Raw genomic sequence first — 25,763 nt, forward strand, 5'->3', positions numbered from 1 at the left:
CTGAAACACATCACAGAGAAAAAATCCCTCCCCCAGGGGCTTACTTCGGCACCTAACACATACTTGGAGCTGTGGTTTAAACACTAAAGGAGATCAGTGTTAACTACAAAAACATGCTCACCTAAGTCAACAGACATGGGAAGGAGCAAAAGTGTGTCATGACCCCGCCTCCAAGCACACAGCCCACCCTTGCCAAACAGGACCTGGGCAAGAGGTAAGCATGGAAGGAATGGAATGATCTCATGGTTGGGAGTTCCCAGTTCTGGCCCCACTGATTAATAAACAAACAAATCTCTCATATCATAAGCAAGGCAGTCTTGAACAGCATTGACGTCAGGCGCTTTGCCTTGCCAGTCTGGGTGGCTGCAGGGCTGTAGGTTTCAATTAATGTACCAACAGGATGAGCATTTTTGATTCCTATAGACACTGTCCCACAGTGCCCTCTGCTGGGGACAAAAGACCTCAAGGACCAGAGATCTTCATTCTGGCCTGGTGGCACATGCCTATAATCCCAGTGACTTGGAAAGCGGAGACAGGAGGATGGCAAGTTTGAGGCCAACCTCACCAACATCATGAGACCCTGTCTCAAAATAAAAAAGGGCTGGGAGTGTAGACCACTGGGAGAGCATCTCTGGGTTCAATTCCCAGTACTGAAAAACCAGCTGACAGACCTCCATTCCTCCATGTGGCGGGCAGGTGTCCTAGGCTCATGTTTGGCTTTGGCCATTTCACCAACACTCACTATTTAAAAAGCTCCCTGCTCGTCCTTCTGCACTAGGGAAAAGAAGTAGGGCACTGTTGGGTCACAAGTGCCATCCCCCTCTACCTGGTGGTGTCCACCATGAACCCCCACCACACGGCTGCCTCCTCCCTCCGGGGTTCCCCAACCCCGTCCCACTCCCATCCTCTCCCTGGAGCAGTCAGGTCACCGGTCTCTGCTCAGAACCCAGGGCCATCTGGCATCATCTCACTGAGGGGAACAAACCAAGTGAGTTGTGAGGGACACAGTGCCACATAAGAAAGGACACTATTTGTGTGGGTTAGTCTCCACCTGCTCCTGGCTCAGATGCGTTCCTGCCTTTCTGCACGGGGAGGTGGCTATAACCTTCAAGTGCCCCTCCCTTGCTCTGTGACTCTGAACTAGTAGCTTAATTTCTCTCTGTCCATTTCCTCATTAACAAAACGGGGATGAGAATGCCTACTTCAGAGAACTGCAAAGATTCAAAATGAAAGCTCACGTGTACTGCTCAGCACTATATCTGGAACACAGCAAGAGTGCAAATGTGTCAGCCATTACTACATGCAGACATGCCAAACGTAGACGCACAAAGTCACACAGACACTCAAGAAATGCTTCAGCCTCAAGAGGAAACTCCAGTTTGCTCTCCTCCTGCTTAACAGTATGCTTTTGGGATTTTTTAGTTAAGCTCACATGCACACATGCACACCTGCACACACGTACACACTCAGATGCACCTGCTGAACACGGATAGGGTCCCTCTAGACACCGGGGCATGGCTTTCTTCACTTACTAACATGTTCCCCTTTCTACTTTGCATACTGTGTACTGTTTAAATTATTAACAACGAGGTTTTGTACATTATTAATAAAAAAGAAAAAGTGATGAAGAAAATACAAACCCAAACTTCTATTCCTGTCAAAACGAAGGCCCATCAAAAGCTTACCTTTGGCAAGCTAAAGAGAGCCCACTGGGCCCAGTGGGCCAGGCAGCCCGGGTGGCTGGGGTGCCTCGTGTTCTAGCTGAGCCAGTGCCAGCAAGGAGGCTTGGGACAGGGCAGCCCTGGCCAGCCTCGTCCTGTCCAGGCTCATTGGGAGCTGGCATCTGGGCATGTGGTGCCAGGGCCCAGCTCCCAGTCTGCTCCGCCTCCGTGGGGAGCTTGGCACCGCCAAGGCTCACATCCCATCTGCTAGGAGACGCAGGCCCACTCGGGACTGTCTGCTTGGCGGCTGGGGGTGGCCATCTGGGGCAGGCCAGCCGGCTGACCTGGAAGGGAGCCTGGACCCCATACCCTGGTTAACCAGAGCCAGGGGCACACGCGTGTGGACAGGATGGAGCCCTGACTGTCCATGAGGTGGAACCCACACTCCCAACAGGGACAGCCATCCGTCCTGTCAGTCACATGGCACCCAGCAAGCAGAGCTCTTGCTGCCCTGCAGTCTCTGCTGTCACTTCATGGGGACCAGCCTGAGAGCACCTTGTATCTGCCCAGGCACAGCTCACAGCCCATCTTACAGATGAAGAAATTAAGGCACACAAAGGAAAAGCCACCAGCCCTCGTTAGGGAGGGACAGCACCAGACACTGACCCCAGGGATGTGTGATCCCTGAGCCAGAATCCAAACTTAATCCAAAAGGTACTATAGGTGGTGGCGATGGGCTCAGGAGCAGGGCAGCCTTGGGCCATGTCCTGGTTCTGCTGCTGGTGGATTTGACAAATGATTTTCTGTCTGAGATCCAATGTCCTTTTCTTTGGAATGGACATAATAATGGGATGGATGCCCTCTACCCGCCATCATGGTGCAGTGGAGGAAGGATGGGTCGATGCCTGCTGGTAACATGTGCTGTAATTATTAGTTGTCACTACTGCTACCGTCTTTGGGCTCCTTTATTTTCTGCTCTGCCTCCACGAGGGGAAGGGCCTTAGGAAGGAGTGAGGCAAACCTTGAGGCCACTGCCCTCCCATCAACTCCAGATGATGAGGGTCTCAGGTCTGACCAGGAGGCTCTGCCAGGGCTGGGCCTGGATGAGTCCGCGTATGGCCTGTGTGTGTGAAGACAGAGAAGGGCCTGCTTGTGGGTATGAGCCTCAGGGCAGGCCAGCCCACACGATTGAAGGACAAGGGGACAGCAGGCTGAGACCCAGCACTGCCTGATTTATGTGTACATGTCACTGAGTCCACACAGGTTCTGTGAGCCTAGGATTGCCAAGAGGGAATCTGAGGCTCTGAGAAAGGAAGCCATAGGCCTATTGTTCTAGAGCTACAGGTGAGAACCAGAATTCACAGACCAGGATTCTGTACAGCAAGCATGTACCTGCCTCAGGACCTTTACCTGCCTGTTCCCTTTACCTAGAATGTTCTGCCAGGTCTGTCTCTGTCACAGAAGCACATTGCTGCACCTCTCTGCTGCTCATTCACTGCTGTACCCTCAAGCCCAGGGAGGGCTGACAGGGGGATGGATGAATCCTGGCCCAATGACCATGAGACTTGAGAGTCCCTGTGCCCAGCATGGGGTGGACTGGAGCCTCTGGAGACTGGTTTGGTGGGTGCTGGGGGTGGGAAGTGGAAAGAAGCATGCACAGCCGGGAAAAGCATGGAGCCAGTTTCCAATTACTGAATAGGAAGTCCAGCAGGAAGATCCCAAGCTGACCCAGCATGGACGCACGGAGGCTACAGTACCTGTGAGCACCGGCATTTAAAACACCCGCTCCACATATTCTTTCATTAAAAACAAAAATGCTGGCACCAAGTTGGCTGAGTTCATGACTCACGAATGGGCCTAACGTGTAGTCTAGGCAGTCAGGGGACTCCAGGGGCAGCCCAGAAGTGGACAGAGCACAGACAACACCTGGCCCTGTCACTTAACTGGAGGATGCTTTGGGCAAGTCCCTAACTGCACTGAGTCTGTTCTGTCATATACATGAGGACAAGGGTACCTTCGTCACAGGACTGTGAGATGAGTAAATACATATCAATGACACGAACAACGCTGGACTCAAGCGTAGAGCAGTGTGCGGTGACAACGACAACTGTAGCTCGTATCACTTCATGAGTGTGGCTATCATTTCACCCAGCAGTGTCCACACGTCCTAACGCAGTCTGATACTGTGTGAACTGTCACCTTGCATTCTGAAGAAGTGCTCATTTGGCCAGAAAGGTGAGCAGAGGGAAGAGGGGGCTGGGGACCACCTGCAGCCTGGACATATGGTTTTGGGGCCCACTTCCAGCTGCCACAAAGCCTCTGTGAACGTCTGCGTCAGGGGATGGGGCAAGGACCCTTGGTGCGGCATCTGCCAGCCTGGATGAAGTCCAATGCTAGGTTGGCCCCAAACTAAAAATCCTTGGCGGCGGCCACCTAGTGAGCTCCCACCCTTAAGCCAAGCCCAGGCCCACAGGGCTGGGGATGCAGGGCTGAGGGAGACCCAATTTGGGTGGCCTGCCTGATGACTGTCCATTTTCTGTAAAGGTCCTCCTACTCGAGCCTTTTGGGAGTCTCTATCATTGTTGCCTCCCTGACCTGCTTTTTGCTGAGGATCTGCCCTGCCTCCTCTGGGTGGCTCCCAGAGAAGAGGGAACCACCAATCAGTGCCCTTGGCCTGGCCCCAGGTGGAGCACAACCCCACAGGTAGTCAGTTTCCTCCATCACCCTTGACCACAGTGACTGCCCGCCCCGGGGAAGCTTGTGATCCACCCACAGCCAGAGATGCAGCAGATAAGAGTCCTTCCTTCTTGATGGGAAGTTACAGAAGATCCAAGCAGCTGGTCTCCTTTTTCCAATCACATGGAGACAGCTTGTTGGTGGCAGGAGAAAATGACACTAGCAATGCTAAAGGAGGCAGAGCCATGCTGAGCTGAGAGCTGAGGAGGTGAACTCTGGAGACTTTGCTGGAGTCTGAGTCCAGCCAAACCTGAAGCTGGCCCTACCCTGGATTTGTAGTTACGCAAATCTGTTAATCGTCTTGTCTTAAATCAGTAAGAAATAAATTTTTTGTCATAATTTAGACTCACACTAGAGCAAGGTGCCCTCTCCAGGCTTCCTTCCCTAGCTGCAGCTAATCTTTAATCTGGGGGAATCTCTGGCCCAGCTGGACAATGGAATTCTCTGCTCGGAATGGAAGGACGCAGCTGGGGGTGTTCTGAGCTAACAAGCACAAGAGCAGGGCCTGTTGAGACCCTCCAATTCCTGCAGGGCCTGGGGCTTGCTGCCTTATTCTTTCCAACATGGGGGACACCTCATATCCTGAGATGATCCCTCACCTCCCCCCTTTATTTTTATGCTAACTAGAGTTAATCTCTTGCAAAGAGACCGCAATCCGCAGTGGGACTCTGGATCACACCACTGGGTTCAATCTAAACCTGGTGGCTTTTCTCTGATTCTATCCAAGTCAGCTCTGAGTCTTAGTTTCCTCCTTTGTTCAATGAGAGGCCAACAGGACCGCTCTCCTGGGGCTGCCAGAGGTTGATGGAAGCTAAAGCAGGAGTGCCTGACCCCAGAGCCTGGCTCGGGGCGCACAGACACGAGGAGTTTACTCATCAGGATTTAGAAAACAACAACAATGACGATGGGACCTACCTCTCGGGTCCGGAAGATGATCCTGTACTGGTACTGAGGTCCGTGGTCCTTGTGGTCTTCCAGCTTCTCCCGCTTGATGCTCACGGCCACTGGTCCCAGCTTCTCGTCCACCCCAAAGTAATTGGCATGCTCTGAGTAGGAAGAGCAGGTGAGCAGGGTCAGCTGGTGGGAAGAGAGTTCCCTGCTGATGGGAGGGTGGGGGAGGGGCGGGACCCTGGTCACCCAGATTTCCTGCTTCATCACAGCCCCGGGGCCCTGCTCAATAGAGAAACCAGAAGTAAAAGCCCAGCTTTCTGCACCAACTCTGCTCTAACCATAGACCTTTCCTGAACCTCTGGTGCTCTCATCTGAGAAACGGGGGCCCTGATGCTACCCACAGTTCAGAGAGCCCATGTGAGGTGAAATGAGGCTATAAATGTCAAATGCTTAGCACATGGAGTGTGACACACCCAGCACCACTGTGATTAATCTTGCATTTGCCCATGGTCCGGCCAGCCCTGGCGAAATGATTACGACCAGTCCAGAGAGCCTCCCGCTGGCCCAAATCTGGGGAGGGATAAGATACATGGCCCAGGCCAAGCTGCTCAACAGCCTTCTCAGCATAAGATGGGTTTAAGAACAGCTGTGAGGAGTAAGTGAGGTGACAGGCTCTGTCCACGCTGGACACTCAGTAACCACATGACTGAAGCATTGGCTAGCACCACCCAGGGCGTGCGTGATGCTTCTTCTGGACCCTAAGCAGCACCTCTACCTGACCGTGGTTCTTTAAACCCTGCTCATTTCCCTTAGGTGACAGAGCTTTCGGCAAGTCATGGAGCAGGTCTCTAGCTCTTTCTGCTCAATGACAGCCGTCTCTCCTTGTCCCTAAAACTTGCCACTGTCTATCTTATAACTGTTTCAGGGGACAGTTCTTCCCCGAGTCTCCTGCTTGTGGTCTCAGCTCCACAAAGTCAGCATCCACTGTTGCCAGAAAAAGGGCCCTGTGAGTGGCTGTCCTGGAACTTGAGATCCTCCTGCCTCAGCCTCCCAAGTCCTTGGGATTACAGGCGTGTGCCGCTGCTCCTGGCTCTTTGGAGCCCAGGAAGCTCATAAATGACTCAGTCATTAGCAGTGTTCACTGAGTGCCCACTGCGGGTCTGTCTGTCTGCATGCGGCCTTCTCAGTTTATTTCCCCAGCCCTAAACCAGGCTGCCAGGTTCCCAGCTTCCAGATCTTTGGTGAATTTAAAAATGAATATAAATGCCTCCCCCCCACAGTCCCACCCCCTGTTCCTCTAAATGGTACTTTTAGCCTCAAATCCATTCTGTGTGGCACTGATGCTGCCTCATCAGCTTTCTTTCTCTTGATCAGCAACCGTCTGGAACTTCTTTTTTCATCCTCTTATTTTCAATCTTGGTGTTATTTTGGTCTGGGCACGAGATCCTAGTAGGATCAGCTCCGCTCCTCACATGCAGATGGTTTGAGGGGGAAACGTATTGCACAGCTCGTAAGCTGTGGAACACACCCCGAAACCCAGGGCTGCCTCACTCCAGGCTGGAACTCCGGGTGCACCCTGAGCCCTACGGGATGACCTGGTTGACACCTGTTATGTTTGCTGGGACACTGCTTTTTTTAAAAAAAAATTTAAATCATTGGCTGCAGAGTACTAGCTGCCTATCCATTATCCATTACCCCCTCCCTTCTTTAAGATAAAAAATAAAATAAACCCTCTATTCTTGGAGGATGAGAAGAGAGACTTTGCCTAGCTAAAAATCTACACTTCCAGCCTCTTTCCAGACAGGAGTGGCGAATAAACACAAACAGCTGCATTGAGTTTCTGAGAAATCTCTTCAAAGGGGCCTGATTTCACATGAGATCTGCCTTTATATTCTTTCCCTTTCTTTTTGCCGGCCTGGAAATGGATGTGGTGGCTGGACCTTCAGCAGACACCTTGGCCTTGGGGCAGGCACTATGAGGGGTGGAGGCCATATACTAAGTCTGGCATTGCACTGGTGCTAAAGAGTAACCATACAAGTCTTGGTGATCACTGGCCTTCTTTATATGAGAAAATATATTGGCCTTTTTTATATTGTTTCAACTAGTTCTGACCAGTTATAAGCTATTCTCAATACAGCTGCCAGAACTTAAAAATTAGGAGTCAGCTGGGCATGGTGAAGCATGGCTGTCATCCCAGCAGCGTAGGAGGTTGAGGCAGGAGGATGGCAAATTTGAGGCTAGCCTCAGCAACTTAACGAGGCCCTAAGCAACTTAGCCTATTGTTGGGTTGGAAGAGGAACAAGGAAACCAGGGAGGAGGCTCTGGAGTGGTTGAGAGGAGGAGATGGTACACAAGATCAAGATGGGAGTACTGGTCAACCCTACACCCCCAGGCTATAGCTGTACCAAGCCCATGTTTGCTGAATAACTGGGCATCTACAGTCTCCTGTAGCTCTGGGTTTATGGAGGGCCAGCCAACAATCACCCTGTTTCAGAATGAAAAATAAAAAGAGCTGGGGATGTAGCTCAGTGGTAAAGTGCCCCTGGGTTCAATCCCCAGTACCAAAAAATAAAAATATAAATAGGAAAGTCTTCATTAAACAATTGGAATTTCAGGAGAATCTTGCAAAATTACAACTGCTGGCAACACTAGGTGTGTCCGCCTTCCTCGCAGGACAATAATCGCAGGAGCTGAGCTGGAGCTGCCTATGGCCTGCTTAACAGGGTCCCTTCTGCACATTTCCTGCCTGGGCCTGTGGTCTCTGCACTTTGCTGTGCTGCCTTCAGGGAGTATCCCTTAGCACAGATGCTGCACAAAGCCCCTCTCTCCCTGGTGGTACCCACACTTCAACTGCCTCACCTTCAAAATGGACCCAGAACCCGTCCATGAGATGCTTCTCACGCCGGGGCTCCCATCCTGAGCTTGTGCACCATCTCCTCCTCGCAACCACTCCAGAGCCTGGCCCTGGTCTCCTGGTTCCTCTCCCAACCCAACACAGCCAGAACCGGGCCAGGAGCACAAATCAGATTAGGACCCTCCTGTGTTCAGAGTCCACCTAAGTGTCTGCATCTTAGGATAGAAATGAATCAATGAATCTTCACCACAGCTCACAAGAATCCCACTTGATTTGTCCTTGTCACCACTCTGCCTGAGTCACTGTCCCAGCATGCTGGCCTCCCCCCTATTCTTCCAGTGTTCTAGGACTCTCGTACTTGCTGTTTCCCAGCTGCACACCTCTCCCTCCTTCCACCCAGGACCTATATGGCACCTCTGAAGAGGCCCTGCCTGACTGGCACACATCTCCCTCTTCTCTGCGTTACTCTTCTCAGTGGCACATGGCACCCTCCAACCCTTTACCTATCTCAACTGACATGAGATACACCCCAGGCTCATAGCTGTACCAAGCCCATGTTTGCTGGATGACTGGGCATCTACAGTTCCCATGGCTCTGGGTTTATGGAGTGCCAACCCAGCCTCAGACTCGGGGCTCCCTGAATCCCTAGCGCCCTCCCGCTCGTAGATCCCATTTCCACAGCATCCTGGGAGCTGGGAGCAGGGCCTGGCTCAGAGTGAATGCGAGTGCAGCAGGTCTCAGAGATGAGGCGGGGCAGGCCCACCCACTCGCCCCCCAGGTCACCTTTGCCCACAAAGTAGTCCTGGTAGTAGCGGGCACCCAGGTCCACGTGCTCGATGCTGTACTGCCGGGGCCGACTCTGTGTCCTCTGCTGTTCCTTGGGCACCTCCAGCACTGAGATGCTGGCATTGGTGCGGTAGGTGCTTAGGGTGGGCTCCACCAGGTGGCCTTCTGCCCCGCCCGGGGAGCCCACGGAGGCCCGGGAGAAGCTCACGTTGCGCTCGCACTCCCCTCCGATCTCGTTGCGGAAATGCGGGCAGCTGAGCAGCAGGTCGTTGCTGTTGTTGTCCCCAAGGTCCTGCTCTAGGTTCTCTTTGCAGTTCAGGTCCTCTGTGCTGGTGAAGGCTGGGTCCAGGCCCCCGAGGCTGTGGGCCCGCGATGCTGTGACGGAGGCCATGGCGGAGGCGGCGGAGGCCCCGGTGGTGGTGTTCCGCCGCTGGGCCACGGTCGCCCGGTTGGCGGCCGCCTCGTTGAGGTCGAACAGCATGCTCTGCACGTCGAAGTGGGCAAAGCTCTTCTGGCAGACCCACGGCCTGCTTGCTTCTGGGGGACTCCGGCCCTCCTCGGCCTCCCCGAGGGGCCGCCCGGCTTCCCCGTCAGCTTTACTGCTTCTCAGCTTCCGGAAGATGGACGAGTCCACTGTGTCGCCACTGCCCAGGCCCCGCACGGGCTTCTTCCGGGTCTTCTCCTTCTCCTTCAGAGGCTGCAGGAGGAGACTGTCTTTGGAGGGCTGCCCGTTGCGGGGGTCCCCCTTGGCTCCACAGCCGCCCCCTGAGAGATGAGGGCCAGGGTCCGCCCGCAGCAGCTCGCTGAGGGTCTGGGCGCCCCGGGCCTCGGGCTGCTCGCTGCGGAACTCATTGAGGATGTCGAAGAAGCTCTGCTCGGGCACGCCCTGCACGTCGATGGAGGAGGTGCTGCCGTATTCTCGGAAGAGGGGCAGGGCCCCTGTGTGCCGGCCCCCCCGAGGCTCCCCGGGGTCCTCCACATCACACTCACTGAGGGTGATCTCGCTACTGCTGCGGTGTCGCAGAGGGAGGAAGGCCCTGCCGGGGGACCGGGGCCACCCATCCTGGAATTCCACATCTTTGGACCTTCTCCTGGAGAGTCGGTGGAAGGCTTTGGACCCTGAGGAAGCTGAGGTGCTGGCAGGGGGCTGTCCATTCTGTATGCTCCTCATGGAATGGGCCACCTTGGTGGCCTTTGTGACTTCTGTGTCCTGTGAGGGGCTTGGGTTGCTCTGCTCTCTCAGGGCCTCTCGCTTGGGTGGCCAGTCCGCCACTCGCGCACGAACACCCATCTTGGGCATTGCAGGGGTGGTGGGGCTGGGGCGGGTGGTGGCGGTGGCTGGGCTCTCACCAAGAGGCTGAGACATGCTGCCATTCTGGGCCCAGAATCCCATGGGAGTGTAGTCCCCTGTGTGTGGCCCAGGGAGGACATCGGAGCCCCTGGCCCCACAGCCAGCTGCCAGGTCCACGCCATCACTGGGAAGGGGCCGATAGGTGGTCATAGTCCACGGGCACTGGAATGCTGTGGGCCCCAGGAAGCTGTGGTGCAACTCTATGGGGTCCCCTGGCTTTCAGCCATTGTTCAGGGCCGCCAGTCCCAGGATGAAGGATGCTGGCCCCTGAAACCTGACGCAAAGGTTGTGAGTCTGTGGAGTCCAGCTCTCCACCATCGCTGTGGACAGCTGAGCCAGGACAACTTCAGGAGGCAGGTGCTGTCCCAGGGGCTCCAGGCAGAGTGGCTCAGCAGGGCAGAGCAAGCAGCAGCTGTGGGCAAGGGCCGGCGGGCGGCAAGGGTGTCCTTCCTGCCATGCTGGAAGGGGAGAAAAGGAAGATGTGAGAGTCTTGAACATGCTACTGCTCCCACAGAAAGGGAATGTGGCTTTTCTTTTTTCTTTTTGACACCTTCACTCACTTAAAAAAAATTATTATGGACATTTTCAATCACACTCAAAAGCAGAGAGAAGATCATAATGAGCCACCCGCCAGTTCTGACAACCATTAGCTCTTTGCCACTTCTTTTATCTGTTTGCCCAGCCAATCTTGATTTGTTTTTGACAATATTTTGTTTTATTTTATTTTTCAGTAGTGGGGAGAGAACCCAGGGACTTGTACAAACTAGGCAAGTGCTCTCCAGCTGAGTTATGCCCCCAGCCCCAACAATATTTTAATCTCAGACACCGGGTCATTTCACCCATAAATACTTTAGCTTATCTCTCTAGTGGAAAGGTCTTAAAAAAATAACCAAGATAAGCACTATCATATCCGTGTAAGTTAACAAAGATTCTTTATTATCTTGCAACTCTGTGAGCATTAGATGCTCCCCACCCCATAGTGTCTTTTGTTGCGCTGGTTTGTTCAGATGAGGATGCAAACAAGATCTGTACTCTGCTCTCTTGGCAGATGTTTCTCTTGTCTCCTCCGCTCTAAGCAGCCGCCTTCCTCTATTCTGATGCTGTTTACTGATTGAAGGAACGGGGTCACTTGTCCTGTGTAATTTCACTTTTGGGATCTCTGCGGTGCTACTTAACATGTTCCTGTTCCCCTGTATTTCCTGTGAACTGGCGATGGCATGTAGAGGGCAGACTACTGTCCATCTGCTCTGCAGTCCGCCCCACTGGCCACGCGGCCAGAAAGGAAGTGAAAGGGGTGGACTAGTCACCAGAAGACAAGCCCCTGGAGCTGGGGAGGGAAACCGCAGCATGAACTCGGAGATTAACAGGCAGTATGAGCCTCCCAGTAAGGTGGATCCCACTGCTGCTTTGCTAAGATCTCCCTGGCGACTCCTCACTGCACTAAGATGAAATCTACACTCCTCTCCCTGGCCCACAGCCCGCAGGATCTGGCCCTCGCCAGTCACCCTGACATTTCTCCCCATCTCTGACTCAGCCCCCACCACGCTGGTCTTTTCTGTTCCTCTGACACACAAATCCAGGATTTCTGGGGATCTTTCCTTAGTTTCCACCAGGCTGGCTCCTTCCTGTGATGGCAACTCTTCAATGAAGACTTCCCGAACCACTTGGTGCAGACAGAGAAGCCTCCTTGAAGCCTTTTTACCACCCACAGCTTTCTCTCTGCTTTTCTTAGCAGTTGTCAAAAGCCAAAACTATTTTGTGCTTTATCTGCTCACTATCTCCACCGCTAACGCCAGCTCCAGCACAGCAGGGTTGTCTGTGCCGTTCACGGAGGGATCCCCTGCACCCAGACTGGCATCCAGGTCACCTGGTCACTGTTCTTGTATGAATGAGTGAAGAGGTGGCCTCTGCCTAATGTGGGGTTAGGCACATGCCGGCCTGCAGGCCTCTGGGAGGGAGTTCTCGCTTCTCTCCACAGTGTGAACCACTGCGCAGGGCCACCTCTTTGTCTTTACTTTGAACTTGTAGAAGATGAAACGCCCCTCTGGACCCTCTGGAGAGCAAGGGTAAGTGGCTCACCATCTGAGGCTGAGCCTGTTGGCTTCCCTGGCAGCCTTGCCCCTTCCACCTGCCAACACAACTGGCAGGAGGGTGCTGGGAAGGGTGGGCACTAGCTCAAAATAACCAATAACTTTTCTGTCCTTTGGAATCTAGAGGACAACATGACCATCCTGGCCAACAACCACTGCTGCTTACCACGCGAGGTGGGGGGGGGTGTCCAGGGGTAACGGTGAACCAACGAGAGGAGCCAAGAGGGACGCATGAGCAGATTCATGGGACAAAACAGCGAGGAGGACCACAGCCTCCGAGGAATTGAGGACCAAAGGTGAGGGGAGGGCGGGACACCCCTCTTGCTGGTGTCCCATGAGTCCAGGAACATTCCTGAAGATACCTAGGAAGGCAATACAGGAGACAGGCCAGAAAAGGGGTGGAAGTAGGGGAACCCACAGGGTCAGATTACTTGAGGGAGACAGAGAGGCCAGGAAAAGCCCATGGTGAACCATTTGCCAAGAAACCAGTGGGCCTCGGCTTCTTCCAACTGCACCTTTCAGGAATAAGGATGCCAAATCACCGATTTTTAAAGAGAAATCAGAGATCTAGAAATGTATTCAACATCACCCAAGTTGAAAAGCAAAACAAATAATGACAACGATATCAATAAACTACCATGCATAGATTTCTAGAAGGATTTTTGAGCTGGGCACCAATGTGCATGCCTGTAAATTCTAGCGGTCTGGAGGCTGAGGCAGGAGGATGGGGAGTTCAAGGCCAGCCCCTACAACTTAGTGAGACACTGTTTAGACAATAAGCTCTCAGTGGTAGAGTGCCTGCCTCGCATGCAGGAGGTCCCGAGCTCCATCCCCAGTACAAAAGAAAAGAAAGTACTAACAGTAGTTGCCTCTGGTGAGAACTGTGTGTCTGTCCCCTCATTCCCACGCCCTCCTCAGTTTCACTTTTTCCCTTTGCTTTCCTTATGAACATATTTGCTTATTTCTCTTATCCATTTACTGGCCTTCCACCCCCTGTGAATGTGAGCCACCATTGTGTACCCAGTACCTAAATGTGTGTCGCAAAAAGGGGAGGTAGGGTCTTACTTTTTTCACTGGACATCATTGGCTGCTTTCCAATTTCTTTTGCATGTATTTCTGGTCAATAATTGAATACTTTTTAAGAACATTACTGATCAAAAGAATAATGAGGGTCCACAAAGTATGCTGTGGGCGGGGTCAGGCAGCTGCTGCTGGTTCTGCAACCTCCAGTGACTGGGGCTACAGCTTTGCCAGAGAAAAATCAAATGCTGTTTTCTTTTTTGGTTCATCTCATTATCTGTTGCCTCTACCACTAACCAGTCAGCTCCAGAGCAGCAGGGAGCTTGCTAGGAGGCTTGAGCCCAGCCCCACTCCGTAGGGGCGGCTGGCCTGCCGAGGGCAAGGGCACTGCACAGATCAGCTGCCCACCTTGCATGTGGCCCCACCTGGTCAGCCTAGCATGCTGCAGAGGGAGGCTCAGAGCTACACTTGGCCTGGGTGGAAAATCCAGTGGTCCAGATGTGACCTTGACTTGCTGCCGCACACAGACGGGCTCTACTGATGGCATTTGGTTTCAGAAACCCTCAATCCGCTTGCGCCTTCTATGACCACATACAGATGTTCTAGCAGACCCTGGTCTCTTTGATAAATCCCTTCCATGAGCAGGTGCAGCTCATTCTCCCTGTGACTTTTTTTTTGGTACCAGGATCGAACTCGGGGGCACTCAACCACTGAGCCACACCCCCAACCCTTTTTTGTATTTTGCTTAGAGTCAGGGTGTCACTGAGTTGTTTAGCAACTCGCTAAGTTGCTGAGGCTGGTTTTGAACTTATGATCTTCATGCCTCAGCCTCCTGAGCCAGTGGGATTACAGAGGTGTGCCACCGCATCCAACTCCCTGTGACGTTCTAAGAGTGAGTGGCACCCATAGCGTCCGGAATTCTGGGACTGTGCACACTAGTCGCTTGTCAGCTGTCTGATGTAGCACTCCCCTTCCTAAACACAACTGATCTTTCTCACAGGGAGCCCCTATTATGAGAGGAGAGTAACCTGCACACAGGAACCAGACCCCTGGGCTCAAACTCCAGAGTGCCATGGAGCCAGTTTCAATCTGTAAAGTACCTCACTGTCACGAGTTATCACAAGCTGATTGTCCCTAATATGAAAATCTAGAATCCCTCAAAATGCTCCACAAATGGAAAATTTTCACACCTGAATTCAGGAGCCAACTGAAATACTCCATCAAATTACCTTCCAGCTATGTGAGCAAGGTGTGTATAAAACATACATGCATTTCACCCTGTGAAATGGGTCCCACCCCCAAGACATCTTATTATCATGCATATACAATATTCCACAATCTGAAAAATCCCAAATCCGAAAACACATCAGGTCCCAAGCATTTCAGACAAGGGCGTGCCACCTCCATTACCATTCTTTGGTGCATCTTTGGTATGAGCTCTTACCCCAATTATGGAGTTACAGGTGGGTGGACAGAATGAATGGGCTCAGTGTCCTCTTGTGAGCTCTGTGCAAGGTTCACAAGAGCTTTTGCATGGTGTGAGTTTTGCTGGGGATCCAGGTTCCTTCCCTCCAGTGCTCGCTGGCACTTAACTGTTCTCTAGGGTTGCTCCTGGGACCTCCTGGCCTCTAAGGAGCCTGGCTAGCTCAGGGTTGTGTGCAAGGAGGGCGGGTGGGAAATAGCAGGGTGGCCTTGGAGACAGCAGCAAAGCTAGAAGCAAGTGGCAGTGGTGGAGAGTCAGCCAGGGTACAGTTGGTGGCAAGTCGCAGCAGTCAGTGGCGGTTGGGCAATGCAAACATGTAGCCCGCTGGAGGTCAGATACGGGCTCCAGGCTTGGTGTGGCCAACAGGCAAAGGCACTCTTTCCTTTCTGCCCCTGAGAGTGCTGCTGGCTAACCGATTTTGTCTTGTTGCCTCACGGCCACACTTCTCAATGAACCACTGGCAAGGGGACACACAGGGATGGTCTAAGAGCGCCCTTCTTATCTGACTGACCAGGAGGAGGAAGGAGAATCTTTCCCTGACCTTGAACAGCCCCTGATCTCTCACCTCCTACTTCTTCTTCCCCTTTTTTGCAAGGGGTGGGGAGGAGAGGGAAACCAGGGTCTTGCACAGGCAAAGCAAATACTGTATCACTGAACTGCATTCCCAGCACTTTGTATTGATACAGTGTCTTACTAAGTGGCCCAGGCTGGCCTTGAACTTGTGATCCTCCTGCCTCAGCCTCCTGAGTAGCTAGGATTACAGGTGTGCACCATCATAGCAGGCTGACCTCAGCACTTTCAGGTTCACTGGTCAGAATGTGGCCCACAGCCCCTCCAGTTGCAAAGGAAGCTGGGACAGCTATAATCTGTGATCACATCGACTACCTGCAGACCAGCGGGGACTTAACCAGGGTCTGTTAGCACAGCAGGCAATCAGTGGTTGTTTGGACTCCCAGATTAGGGCTTATTTTTAAAAAATTCTTTACAGTACTGGGACTGCACCCAGGGGCACTCTACTGCTAAGCTGTATCTTCAGCCTTTTTTATTTTTTATTTTGAGGGTGCTGCTAAGTTGCCAAAGTTGGCCTTGAACTTGTGAATGAATCTTCTGTCTTAGCCTCCTGGGCTGCTGGGCCTGCACAGACCTGGAGAGCTCTAAGCTGAGAAAGCAGCCCCACTTTAGTGGGCCCTCAAACTCTGGAGGCTGGAACAGCAGACAAGCACTGCAGCCTTGGTGCCCTTGCTCCAGCAGGTCCTGCTCTGTGGATGAAGTCTGCTGGAGCCTCAGGGGCAGAGCGGAAGGGGAGAACATGAGTCTTCCAATGGTGGACATTTATGGTTTGCTTCCATGGCCTCCTTGACTCCTTTCCCAACAGAGTTCCCTTTGAAAATCTGCTCTCTCCAAATGCCACCCAACATGCTAGAGATAAGGGAAGCCTGGCTCAGGAACAAACTACGCGAGCCAGTCGGAACCAGTGGTGATGTTTTGCCAGGGAGGCTGGAGTTGAAGACTGTGCTTTTCCTTCTCACTCTGAAAAGATGTGAAGGATGTAATCACTGCAGCCACTCTGTTACCAGGAGGCAAGCATCATCAGTAAACGGAGCTAAGTTAGAATCTGGGGGCTGCAGTCATCACTGGAGTCTCCACATCAAGGTGGACATAAAGCCAGCTCTATTCCACTGCCCACCAAGGAACATTTTAGTTATACAGAAAAATAATACACACAGACTCACAAACATCACCTATAACAGCAGCTACCATGAATGCAGTCCTTCTATGAGCCAGGTCCTTTTCTTAGAACTTTAGATTTGTTAAGTATTAAGTGCCTCCTCTGTACCACTATTGTAGGTGCCAAAGATACAGCTCAAGCAGATGAAGAGATGCCAGGGAAATCAGACAGATGATTTGAGATGGGGTGGGCAAGGCTCACTGATCTGCTGAGGGCAGGGCACTTATATTAGTCAGCTTTCTGCCACTGTGACCAAATACCTGAGATACACAAAAGGAAGAAAGGAATATTCTGGTTCACTGTTTCAGAGATTTCTGTCCGCAGCTGCTTGGATCTGTTGCTGGGTTGGTGGTGAGGCAGAGCATCAGGCAGCGGATATGTGGCGGGAACCTCATGGTGGCAGGGAAACAGAGACAGAGGGAGGAAGGAGGGGGCAGGTCTCAATATCTCCTTCAAGACACATCCCATGACCTATCTTCCTTGTACCAGACTCCACCTCTTTTTTTTTTTTTTTAAGAGAGAGAGGGGGGAGAGGGAGAGAGAGATAGAGAATTTTTTTTTTTTAATATTTATTTTTCAGTTTTCGGCAGACACATCTTTGTATGTGGTGCTAAGGATTGAACCCGGGCTGCATGCATGCCAGGTGAGCGCACTACCGCTTGAGCCACATCCCTAGCCCCCAGACCCCACCTCTTAAAGGTTCCATCACCTCCCAACAATGCCACAGGCTGGTGATCAAGACTTAAGCATATGAGACTCTGGAAAACATTCCAGATCTAAATCATAGCACTATCTACCTTGCGCTGGATGTGCACATGAGCACCGCCGCTGTGAACGGGCAGGAAAGCAGGCACGGTATATTCCACCATCCAGGCGCCGTTGGGCACGCAGTGGTTCTTGCCCCCAGCTCTACCTCAGAGGCACCAAAGGAGCTTTTAAAAAATATAGGTGTCTGTCCACATCCTATCCCCAGAGATTTTGTGTCAGCTGTTCTTGGATGGGACCCAGGGCCAAGGGTCTCTTAAAAATCTCTGTAGCTGATCCTAGAACAGCCAGCACTTAGGACACACAATGAAGAGAGAGCAAAGCTACGAGGGCCTGACACCAAGTCCTGGAAACTGTAAATGTGAGAGGGTGGCCGGGAGAGGAGAGCCAAGACGTGAGTTGGAGCAGGATCCGCAGCAGGGAGGCAGGACAGCAGGTGTGACAGAGCCTGGGCAGTAGCTGTGGTATCAGTGGTCAACCAGGCTGGAGGCTGCTAAGAGGTGACATTATGGTAAGACATTGTGCATGGTGACGTTACTGGTATGAAGGGCCCTGGCAATCTTTGCTGGAGGTATTTCAGGGGAGCACTGTTCCAGGGAGCCTTGTTCACACTCCCCACCCCTTGACCCCCCAGGCTGCCCACTGACTGTCATTCTGCTGGTCCTTGTCCTTCCATACCCCAAGCTGATTCCTCCCTCCCACTGTTGAGTTCCCACAGGTGTACTGAACTTGGTCTGCTGGATTTTTAAGCTTCTGGGCATCTTTTGTGCTCCCTGGACTCTGGATAGTGCCCACCTAACCTTGTCCTTGCACACGGGTCAGGCTGGGAGAATAACAGCAGCAATGACAGCCCTGACAAGCCGACGCTGACAAGCTCTCTGTGTGCTAGGCTCAGGGAACACACCAGCGTGTGCTGACTCGTGTGTGCGCACCACCCCACACCACAGGGACGACCACCATCCTACCTCACAGATGAAGAAGGGGACGTGGCCAAGTCAGGCAGCTGTTAGGTGGAGCAGCTGGGCCTCAAACCCTGACAGTCTGGCCACCACACTTTAGAGAAGAGGGGGGGCAGCTGCAAGGAGTGCGTTGTGGATCACACGAGTGATGAGAGTCTCTCTGAAATCAATTCACACGGACAGAATTCTAGAAAGTCAGCAACAGCTCAGTGACTATAGGTTAAGAATCTGTTTTTTTTTTTCTTGATGTCTTCCCTACCTTATTGGGAGTTCGCACATACCCAGCACCATTTTAGAGCTCCCTCAGGAACCAAGATGGATGGAAATCTTAGAAATCTCATTAGGAAGGGCTGCAGCAAAGACTCTGTTCCATCTGCCCAGGAGCTATGAGCGGGGCATCACCACGGTCATGAAAACCTGCACTTTCATATTTAATGCCAAAAAGCCCGAGGATTGGTGTTTCTAATTGAAATCTTCCCTGGCATCCTGGAGGGGCCCTCATTTCCATGCAAAGAGTAAGGCAGGGTTTGCACAGGGGCAAGAACAGCTGTTTACAGCTGTTACATTCCAACCGGCAAGACTCCCACAAAGGTCAGTGGTCCCAAGCGACCTGTTTATTTTCCCCTGGGGGAAACAGGAAGAACGAATTGGAATTATGCATCAAATTTGAGGTATACATTGTATTTTGTTTTAATCCAGCAATTTCTTTCTCTGGGAATCTATCCCTCAGGAAGATACACCATCGCACACTGGACATAGGGAGGCTCACGTTGCTGTAACACAGAACTGTGAGCAGCCCAAATGTCTATCAGTGGAGGCACCATCTGGGTCTCTATTCTAGGGGGTGCAAGGCACTGTAATAAAGCAAGGCAGAGCTATGGGTAATTTATGCAAGATGCCCGCAGTGAATGAGCGTAGCTCATGCCTAGCGAGTGCCTGCTGCATGCCAGCATGCAGAGCGCTCTACATGTGCTCACCCATCTGATTCTCATGACAGCCCAGAGAAGGAGGGACCAACACCATCCTCACTTTAAAACCAATGCAAAGAAGGTCAGAGAGGCTCAGACTCTTGCCTACTTTCAGCTAGAAAGCGATGACACTGCAATTCAAACCCAGGCAATCCAGCCTGACGGTTTATGCTCATTTACTCTAGGCCTCCACTTAAGAAGGGACAGAGGCAAGGTGCAGAGGGGATGGAGACCTAGTAAGTGCGTTTTGCAAGCTTCCAGAACTTTCTCTGTGACTGCAAGGAACTGCTCATAATTGCAAAGGGGAAAATGTCTGGGGGCTGGGATTCATTTTTAGTTTTAAAAGTGAGCATGTAAGGGAAAACTCTGGCGAGTTAAAATCACCATCCCCCAAAAGCCTTCCCTTCTAGAATGCAGTCTGAATGGGAGACTCACTAGCTCCATGGCTGGGGACCAGTCCCCACACTGGCTTTGCTCCAGGCCCGCAGACTGAAACACATACATCTTTCCAAAAAGCAGATTCCTCCAAGGTCTGGAGAGATACTCACATAGGGGATTGAATCAGGGGTGCTTTACTACTGAGCTACATCCCAGCCCTTTTTATTTCTGAGACAGGGTCTCACTAAGTTGCTCAGGCTGGCCTCAAATTTGAGATCCTCCTGTCTCAGATTCCTGAGTTGCTGGGATTCCAGGTGTGAGCCTCTGTGCCTGTTCACACCCCATCTTGTGTTCATGTTCTGCTGGTGAAACAGAGGCCGCACTCACCCCGATGCTTAAGTTATAATGTTTTTATTTTGTTCCCTCATTTGGATGAAGTCATGTAAGTTATATCCTCATGTGATCACAGGCTTGTAAATAGATGAAATTAAAAAAAAAAATCAATGGGTTAACACCATCAATGCTTTTCTAACTTATTCTCAGAACTTGAAGATTTTTCCTGATGTGGCAGCTGCAACAGAGTGGACAGAAGCAAAGACTACCCAGGTCAATGCCCAGCTCTGCACTTAACTTCCTGGACTTAGCCTTTCTATGTCTCAGTTTTCCCATTTGTAAAATAAAAATAATAATATGGCTTAACTCTTATATAGAGACTTAGAATATCCCCGGCACAGCCTGTAATCCCTTCCACCTCTAAAAAAAAAAAAAAAAAAAATCCCCTGGCACAGAGTGATATAATGTAATAATAATTAAAAATATTTTTGAGCAAACCAAATGTGGCCTTGCAATGACCTATTATTCCCCTGGACTCAAGGGCCAAGCAGTTCAAGGTGGCTCCCCTTGAACAAGAGGGTCAAACCCCTCCTTCCCAGCAGCCCCAGAGTCTGAGGCAATGGGAGGTGGCCCTCTGAATCTCCCTCTGAGTGGGGCTGGGAGTTGCTGCCTCCCGGAAGCACATATGGCTCAAGCATCTTGTTCCAATTCTGGGCTCAATCCCACTTGCTTCAAATGAGACTTTGAAATGTACAATTGGAAAAGGATGCTTCCTGGTGTGCGCGCACAGCCAGGCCCACCCAGGAGCTGCAGCATGCTGTGGAGCCGGGTGAGGTGATGGAGCCAGGCCATGGGCCCGAGAGGCGAGACAGGGGTGACCACTTCAGGGGAGGTTCAACTGGGGCATTACTACTGCTCCAGGCTGCCCTTGAAGGATCTCACTGGCTCTGGTCAAGTTCAGTATCAAGCCACAGGCACTGGTGTGGCTATATGGCTTATTTTAATACTGGAACTTTTTTTTTTGGCAAATGGGTACAGATCTGAACCCCCAGTTCAATCACGTAGGTGATGCCTACAATCATCATGTAGGCAACACAAGAGCCCATTGTGGCTGCTGGGATCCCTCTTTGGGATCTGCTCTTGACACCATGCCACTGCCTGGGCCAGACTGATGGTTAAATATTTAATGTGTCCCCGTACAAGGATCGCTCCCGTGGCCAGGCCAAATCTCCTGTGTAGGAGATGGCGTCTTGTCAGCACGGAGGAGTCTGACTTGCAAACTAATCCCAGCTAATTGCCACCGAAACCTGCTAACATCACATCTGTTGGGCCTGGAGATTAAATCAATATTTGACAATCTTGATTAAACAGAGTCAGGGAATCCTTGTAAAAGAACATCTGTTAAAGCCCTGTTCTTTCCAACTTGCTCTTGGGGGGCCAGGCCCGGGGTGTTTCCGGCTCTGCTTGTCCTCACCTGAGGATGATTTTGGACTAGAGGGGATGGGGTCAGCAGTGGAGGCCTTGGGAATGCCATGGCCAGGAAGGTTTCTAGCGGGGGGACAGGAGGGGATGGGAGGAGAGGAGAAGGGACAGCCACACTGCTGGGCCTTGTTCTCCTGGGTGGCACCCAGCTGCTGGCAGTGATCATCCATCACCATAACTGGCCCCTGATCCAGGTTCGCCAAGAGCCAGGCCCTGTGCAGAGCACATGACTTGAACACAACACGAACCCCTGAGCTCCAGATTTCTAATCACCCTCTGAGGGAGGTTACGGCCCCTCACAATGAAGAAACTAAGGTCCAGGAGGGTCCACAGAGAGAATGAGAGGAAGAGCTGGGATCTGAACCCAGGCTGGGCTGCTCCAGAGCCTGCCCCATCTGAGAGCACAGCTGTCAGAACAGGGGACACACCGTGGCACTTATGGCGCCAAAAGCCTAGGCTGGAGGCTGCTCTGGTGGTGTGGTTCCTGGGCTTCCTCTAGCAAGGGCTGCCGCATGCAGCAAGCTCTGGCCTCACACCTGGCTCCCCTGAACCTGGCAGCCGCCCGAGGAGGCGGCCCCATGGATCTCTCCAGTTTACAGAAGGGAACACGGAGGCTCAGAGCAGCAGGTTACCTGCTGAAGGTCACCCAGTGAGGTGAAAGGCAGAAATGGGACTTGAGTTCAGGAGTGTGGATCTATGGTCATCATAACCACTGTCATCTCCAAAAAAGGAAAAAAGCAGGGACAGAGCCATGAACACAGTGGGGACCCAAGTACCCAGCCAGCCACCCCTTGGTGATTTAGGCAGAATCAGGCTCCTACTCTGCACAGGTTACCTGGGATCAAATTCTAGCCCCAATATGTACCAGAGAGAATGACAGTGACACCTCCTAGACTGTGAGAAGTCTCTGGTGAGGCAGTCAGCACAGTAAGTGGCACCTGACAAGCAAGCAATACATCCTTATTCCTGACTTTAAAAAAGCACCAACAGTGACAATGGCAGCTGCACTCACACTCTGATGGGGTGAGCGGCAGGGGCTGGTCACACACACACACACGCACCTGCCAGACACCATCTCTGCTCTGTTCCCAGCACCCAGAACAGTGCCCAGGTCAGGGTGAGTCCTTCCCAAGTAATTTCTGAATCCATTAAAACAAACAAACAAATACCCAGGCCAAGTGTGGAGGCACAGCCTATAATCTCAGCTACTTGGGAGGCTGAGGCAGGAGGAAAGTTCAAGGCCAGCCTCAGTAACTTAGTGAGACCCTGTCTCAAAATAAAATAGAAAAGGGTCTGAGGAGGGAGCTCAGTGGTAGAGTAAACCTGGGTTCAAGTCCAGCACCAAAGAAGGAAGGAAGGAAAAAGAAAAGGAAGATCCAACCCAGTCGAGTAACCAATTAGCCAGTCAACTAGCCCAGGCCAAGCAGCCTCGACCTGGTCCCCCGTTACCTCTCCCAGAGTCCAGGTTCCCAACATCTGCAGGGAGGGGGGAAGCTGAGGAACTGGCAGAGACTACTTGGCGGTGGGGTGGACGAAGCAGATACTAAACCATCCACTAAACAAAACAATCACTGGCAGGAGAGGCAGGCATTGTTCTAGCCCCTAATTTACTCCAGGGAGAACTCACGAAGTGCCTGGTCCAGTCTCACCCTGATCTTGAAGCAGAATCAAGCAGAATCTTACAGGGAACTGGCTGCTTTAATCAGAGAAGAAACTCAGCCCACGAAGTAATTCAAAACAATGGCACAATCTTTCACACTAAAATTTAAAAAGAATATTAAGTGACATATTTGAATCTCTTCACCTCCCTTTCCTTCCTCCGTATTTAGGTCAACGGGAAGAATGATCTGCAAGGCTAATGGTGGTTCCCCTTGGGCAGGGTGCGAGAGTGTGACTTCAGATCCATTCTCCACCCTGAGGCTCCCAAACTTCCCCCAACACCTCGCCTTCCACTGAGGCAAAGCACAGCCTGTGCTCTTTCTTTAAAATGGTTCTTTTCAACATCTCACGTAGGAAAGCCTTCATAATGCCAGCGTTGGATTCATTCTGTTTTTTTCTAACACTCATTAAACAAAGCGCACAAGGAGTAGCATTTGTAAAGCTTGCCTGTGTCAATGAAAATGAGCGTTAGGACCAGAAACGACCTCAGCCAGGACACATCTCCCAGACTCAAGGCTAAGCCAGAAGCCAGAGACAGCAAAGTACACTGCTTCTGGTTCTGTTCACAGGAAGCTCAAAGCCGTGTCACTTAGAGGTGCTCACATACAGGAAGAGACCAGCAAATGGTGACCACAGATGCCTGAAGAGCGGTGGGTGCGGGAGGCTCTGGGTAGTGGGGTGGTTGTGAATTTCTCCGCCTGGGCTGATGTGGGCACTCGCTCGCTCTGTCATTCTTCACTAAATGGCACATAGCTGTCCCTGAGTATCCACAGAGATGGGTTCTAGGGCCCTGGAGGACACTGAAATCTGCAGCTGCTCGGTCCCTTATACAGAAAGCTGCAGCTGGCCCGTGCTCAAGCTCCTTGCCCTTTAAACCACCTCCCGATTACTCGCAATACCTAGCAATATGGGAGCTATTAGATTGTGGTATTGTGTTTTTTATTAGGAATAACAGCAAGAAAAAACTACATGTTCAGCACAGAATTTTTTTTTCAAATATTTTTGTTCCACGGTCAATGCAGAACCCACAGACACAGAAGGCCGAGTATATATATTTTACATATTTCTTGATTAACTATGTTACATTTCACAGTAATTCCCCCCCCCCCACCACCACAGTAAGTTTTAAAGTCTTTTGTATTGTGCAGGTTACTTAGATAGGTACTTAAAAAAAAATACATATGTGGGGCTGGGGCTATAGCTCAGTGGTAAAGTGCTTGCCTTGAATGTGTGAGGCACTGGGTTCGATCCTCAGCACTACATAAAAATAAATAAAGATACTGTATGTTCATCTACAACTAAATAAATATTTTTTAAAAATACATATATATATTTTAAAAGTCTCAGCTGTGTGATCACCCTCTTTGAATCCCAGAGGATGAGTTTTGTGGAACTGGCGTGTGCACCGCCTCTCCCCTCTCTCCTGGCAGGGGGTTCGTTTCTCTCCTGCACAGGGCTTCCATCCCCACACCTGCAGTGACACTCCACCTGCCTGAGCACCAGCCCCCTGGGCATGCTGGGAAGGTGCATTCTCTTAGCCAGGAGCAGGCAGGGAGAGCAGGGCTGCACCCAGAGGTAGCCTCAGGGCAGCTCACCACAGGACAGCTGGGGACAGAGGGGAAAGAGCTGCCATTCACCTGACAGGCAGAAGAGACAGGTGGGCAGAAGGGCTGGGGGCCAGGCCACTGGAATGTGCATCCCAGCTCTGTCCTTGCGGCAATGTCACAGAAGGTTCTAGAGGAGCCTAGTTCCGATCCTCGACTGGATGTAAAAAGCCTCTTCTCAGGCCCGCAGGACTCGCTGGCAGATGGTGCTGTTTGTACAACTCCATAATCAAACACCCTACCCTGGACCACACATAGGACAGGTACACAGGCCCTCAGGAGAATAGGGGCATGGCATTCCTACAGCACGAAGGAGATCAAGACACTGGCAAATCAGCCCCTCTCCCAGGACAACAGACTTAAACTGCTCCCAGTTGGTGGAACCTTTCTAGAGGCAATTTGGCAATAGCGTTAAAAAATGTTCCTACCCTTTGAACCAGTAATGCTATTTCTGGGAATTGATCCCAAAGAAAAAATTACAGATGAGGAAAAAATAATTTCATGGGGGGCTGGGGCTCAGGGCAGAGCGCTTGCCTCGCACGTGTGAAGCACTGGGTTCGATCCTCGGCACCACAAAAAAATAAACAAACAAAGGTATTGTGTCCACCTACAACTAAATACACACACACACGGAATAAAATAAATAAGAAAATTTAAAAATATGGTTTCATGGCATTGGATATAAAGTACAACAAGAACAACACAACAGAACCATCCCCCACGAATGGCACCAAGGTCTTGGGGAGAGTGCATGTCCCATGTCTGTGAACCACAACACACATGTGCAGATGCAGACACAGTCACAGCAAAAGGCTGCAAAGAAATACTCTCAAATTTGGTGCTGGGATGACCAGGGATTTCTGAAAGTGTGTTCTTTATACCTTCCTGTATCTTTTCAAATTACTTTCAATAAATGTGTTTTCATACTCAGGCACACATTGAAGGTTCCACTGATTCTACTCACTGAACAGATCTGAAATCTTACTATGGAATAAAAAGAGGGGGGCAGTGTTT

The 25,763-nt window shown here is 51.5% G+C and overlaps 1 protein-coding gene and 1 long non-coding RNA gene across 10 annotated transcripts in view; one reads left to right on the plus strand and one right to left on the minus strand.

The window, feature by feature from the left end:
• Window positions 1-25,763, minus strand: part of Sipa1l3 (signal induced proliferation associated 1 like 3) — a 227,942-nt gene that overhangs the window by 80,462 nt on the left and 121,717 nt on the right. For all 8 annotated transcript variants that reach the window (XR_013430795.1, XM_040279412.2, XM_040279411.2 and 5 more), the window contains exons 3-4: window positions 8,926-10,737; window positions 5,313-5,443 (exon numbers count right to left, since the gene is read on the minus strand). Coding sequence is in view for 7 of the 8 variants with exons in the window: in XM_040279412.2 (XP_040135346.1) it covers window positions 5,313-5,443; window positions 8,926-10,429 (1,635 nt within the window). In the remaining variant the exon portion in view is untranslated. The remainder of the gene's footprint in view (window positions 1-5,312; window positions 5,444-8,925; window positions 10,738-25,763) is intronic.
• Window positions 11,504-20,506, plus strand: LOC144370828 (uncharacterized). 2 transcript variants are annotated; one of them, XR_013430796.1, is made up of 4 exons: window positions 11,504-12,345; window positions 12,494-12,665; window positions 17,182-17,244; window positions 20,215-20,506. It is a non-coding gene; the product is annotated as an uncharacterized LOC144370828 (long non-coding RNA). The 2 variants fall into 2 exon arrangements; XR_013430797.1 differs by lacking the exon at window positions 17,182-17,244 and having other exon boundaries at window positions 11,521-12,345.

Source organism: Ictidomys tridecemlineatus, chromosome 15 (genome assembly GCF_052094955.1).
Source record: "Ictidomys tridecemlineatus isolate mIctTri1 chromosome 15, mIctTri1.hap1, whole genome shotgun sequence".
Lineage (NCBI taxonomy): Eukaryota > Metazoa > Chordata > Mammalia > Rodentia > Sciuridae > Ictidomys > Ictidomys tridecemlineatus.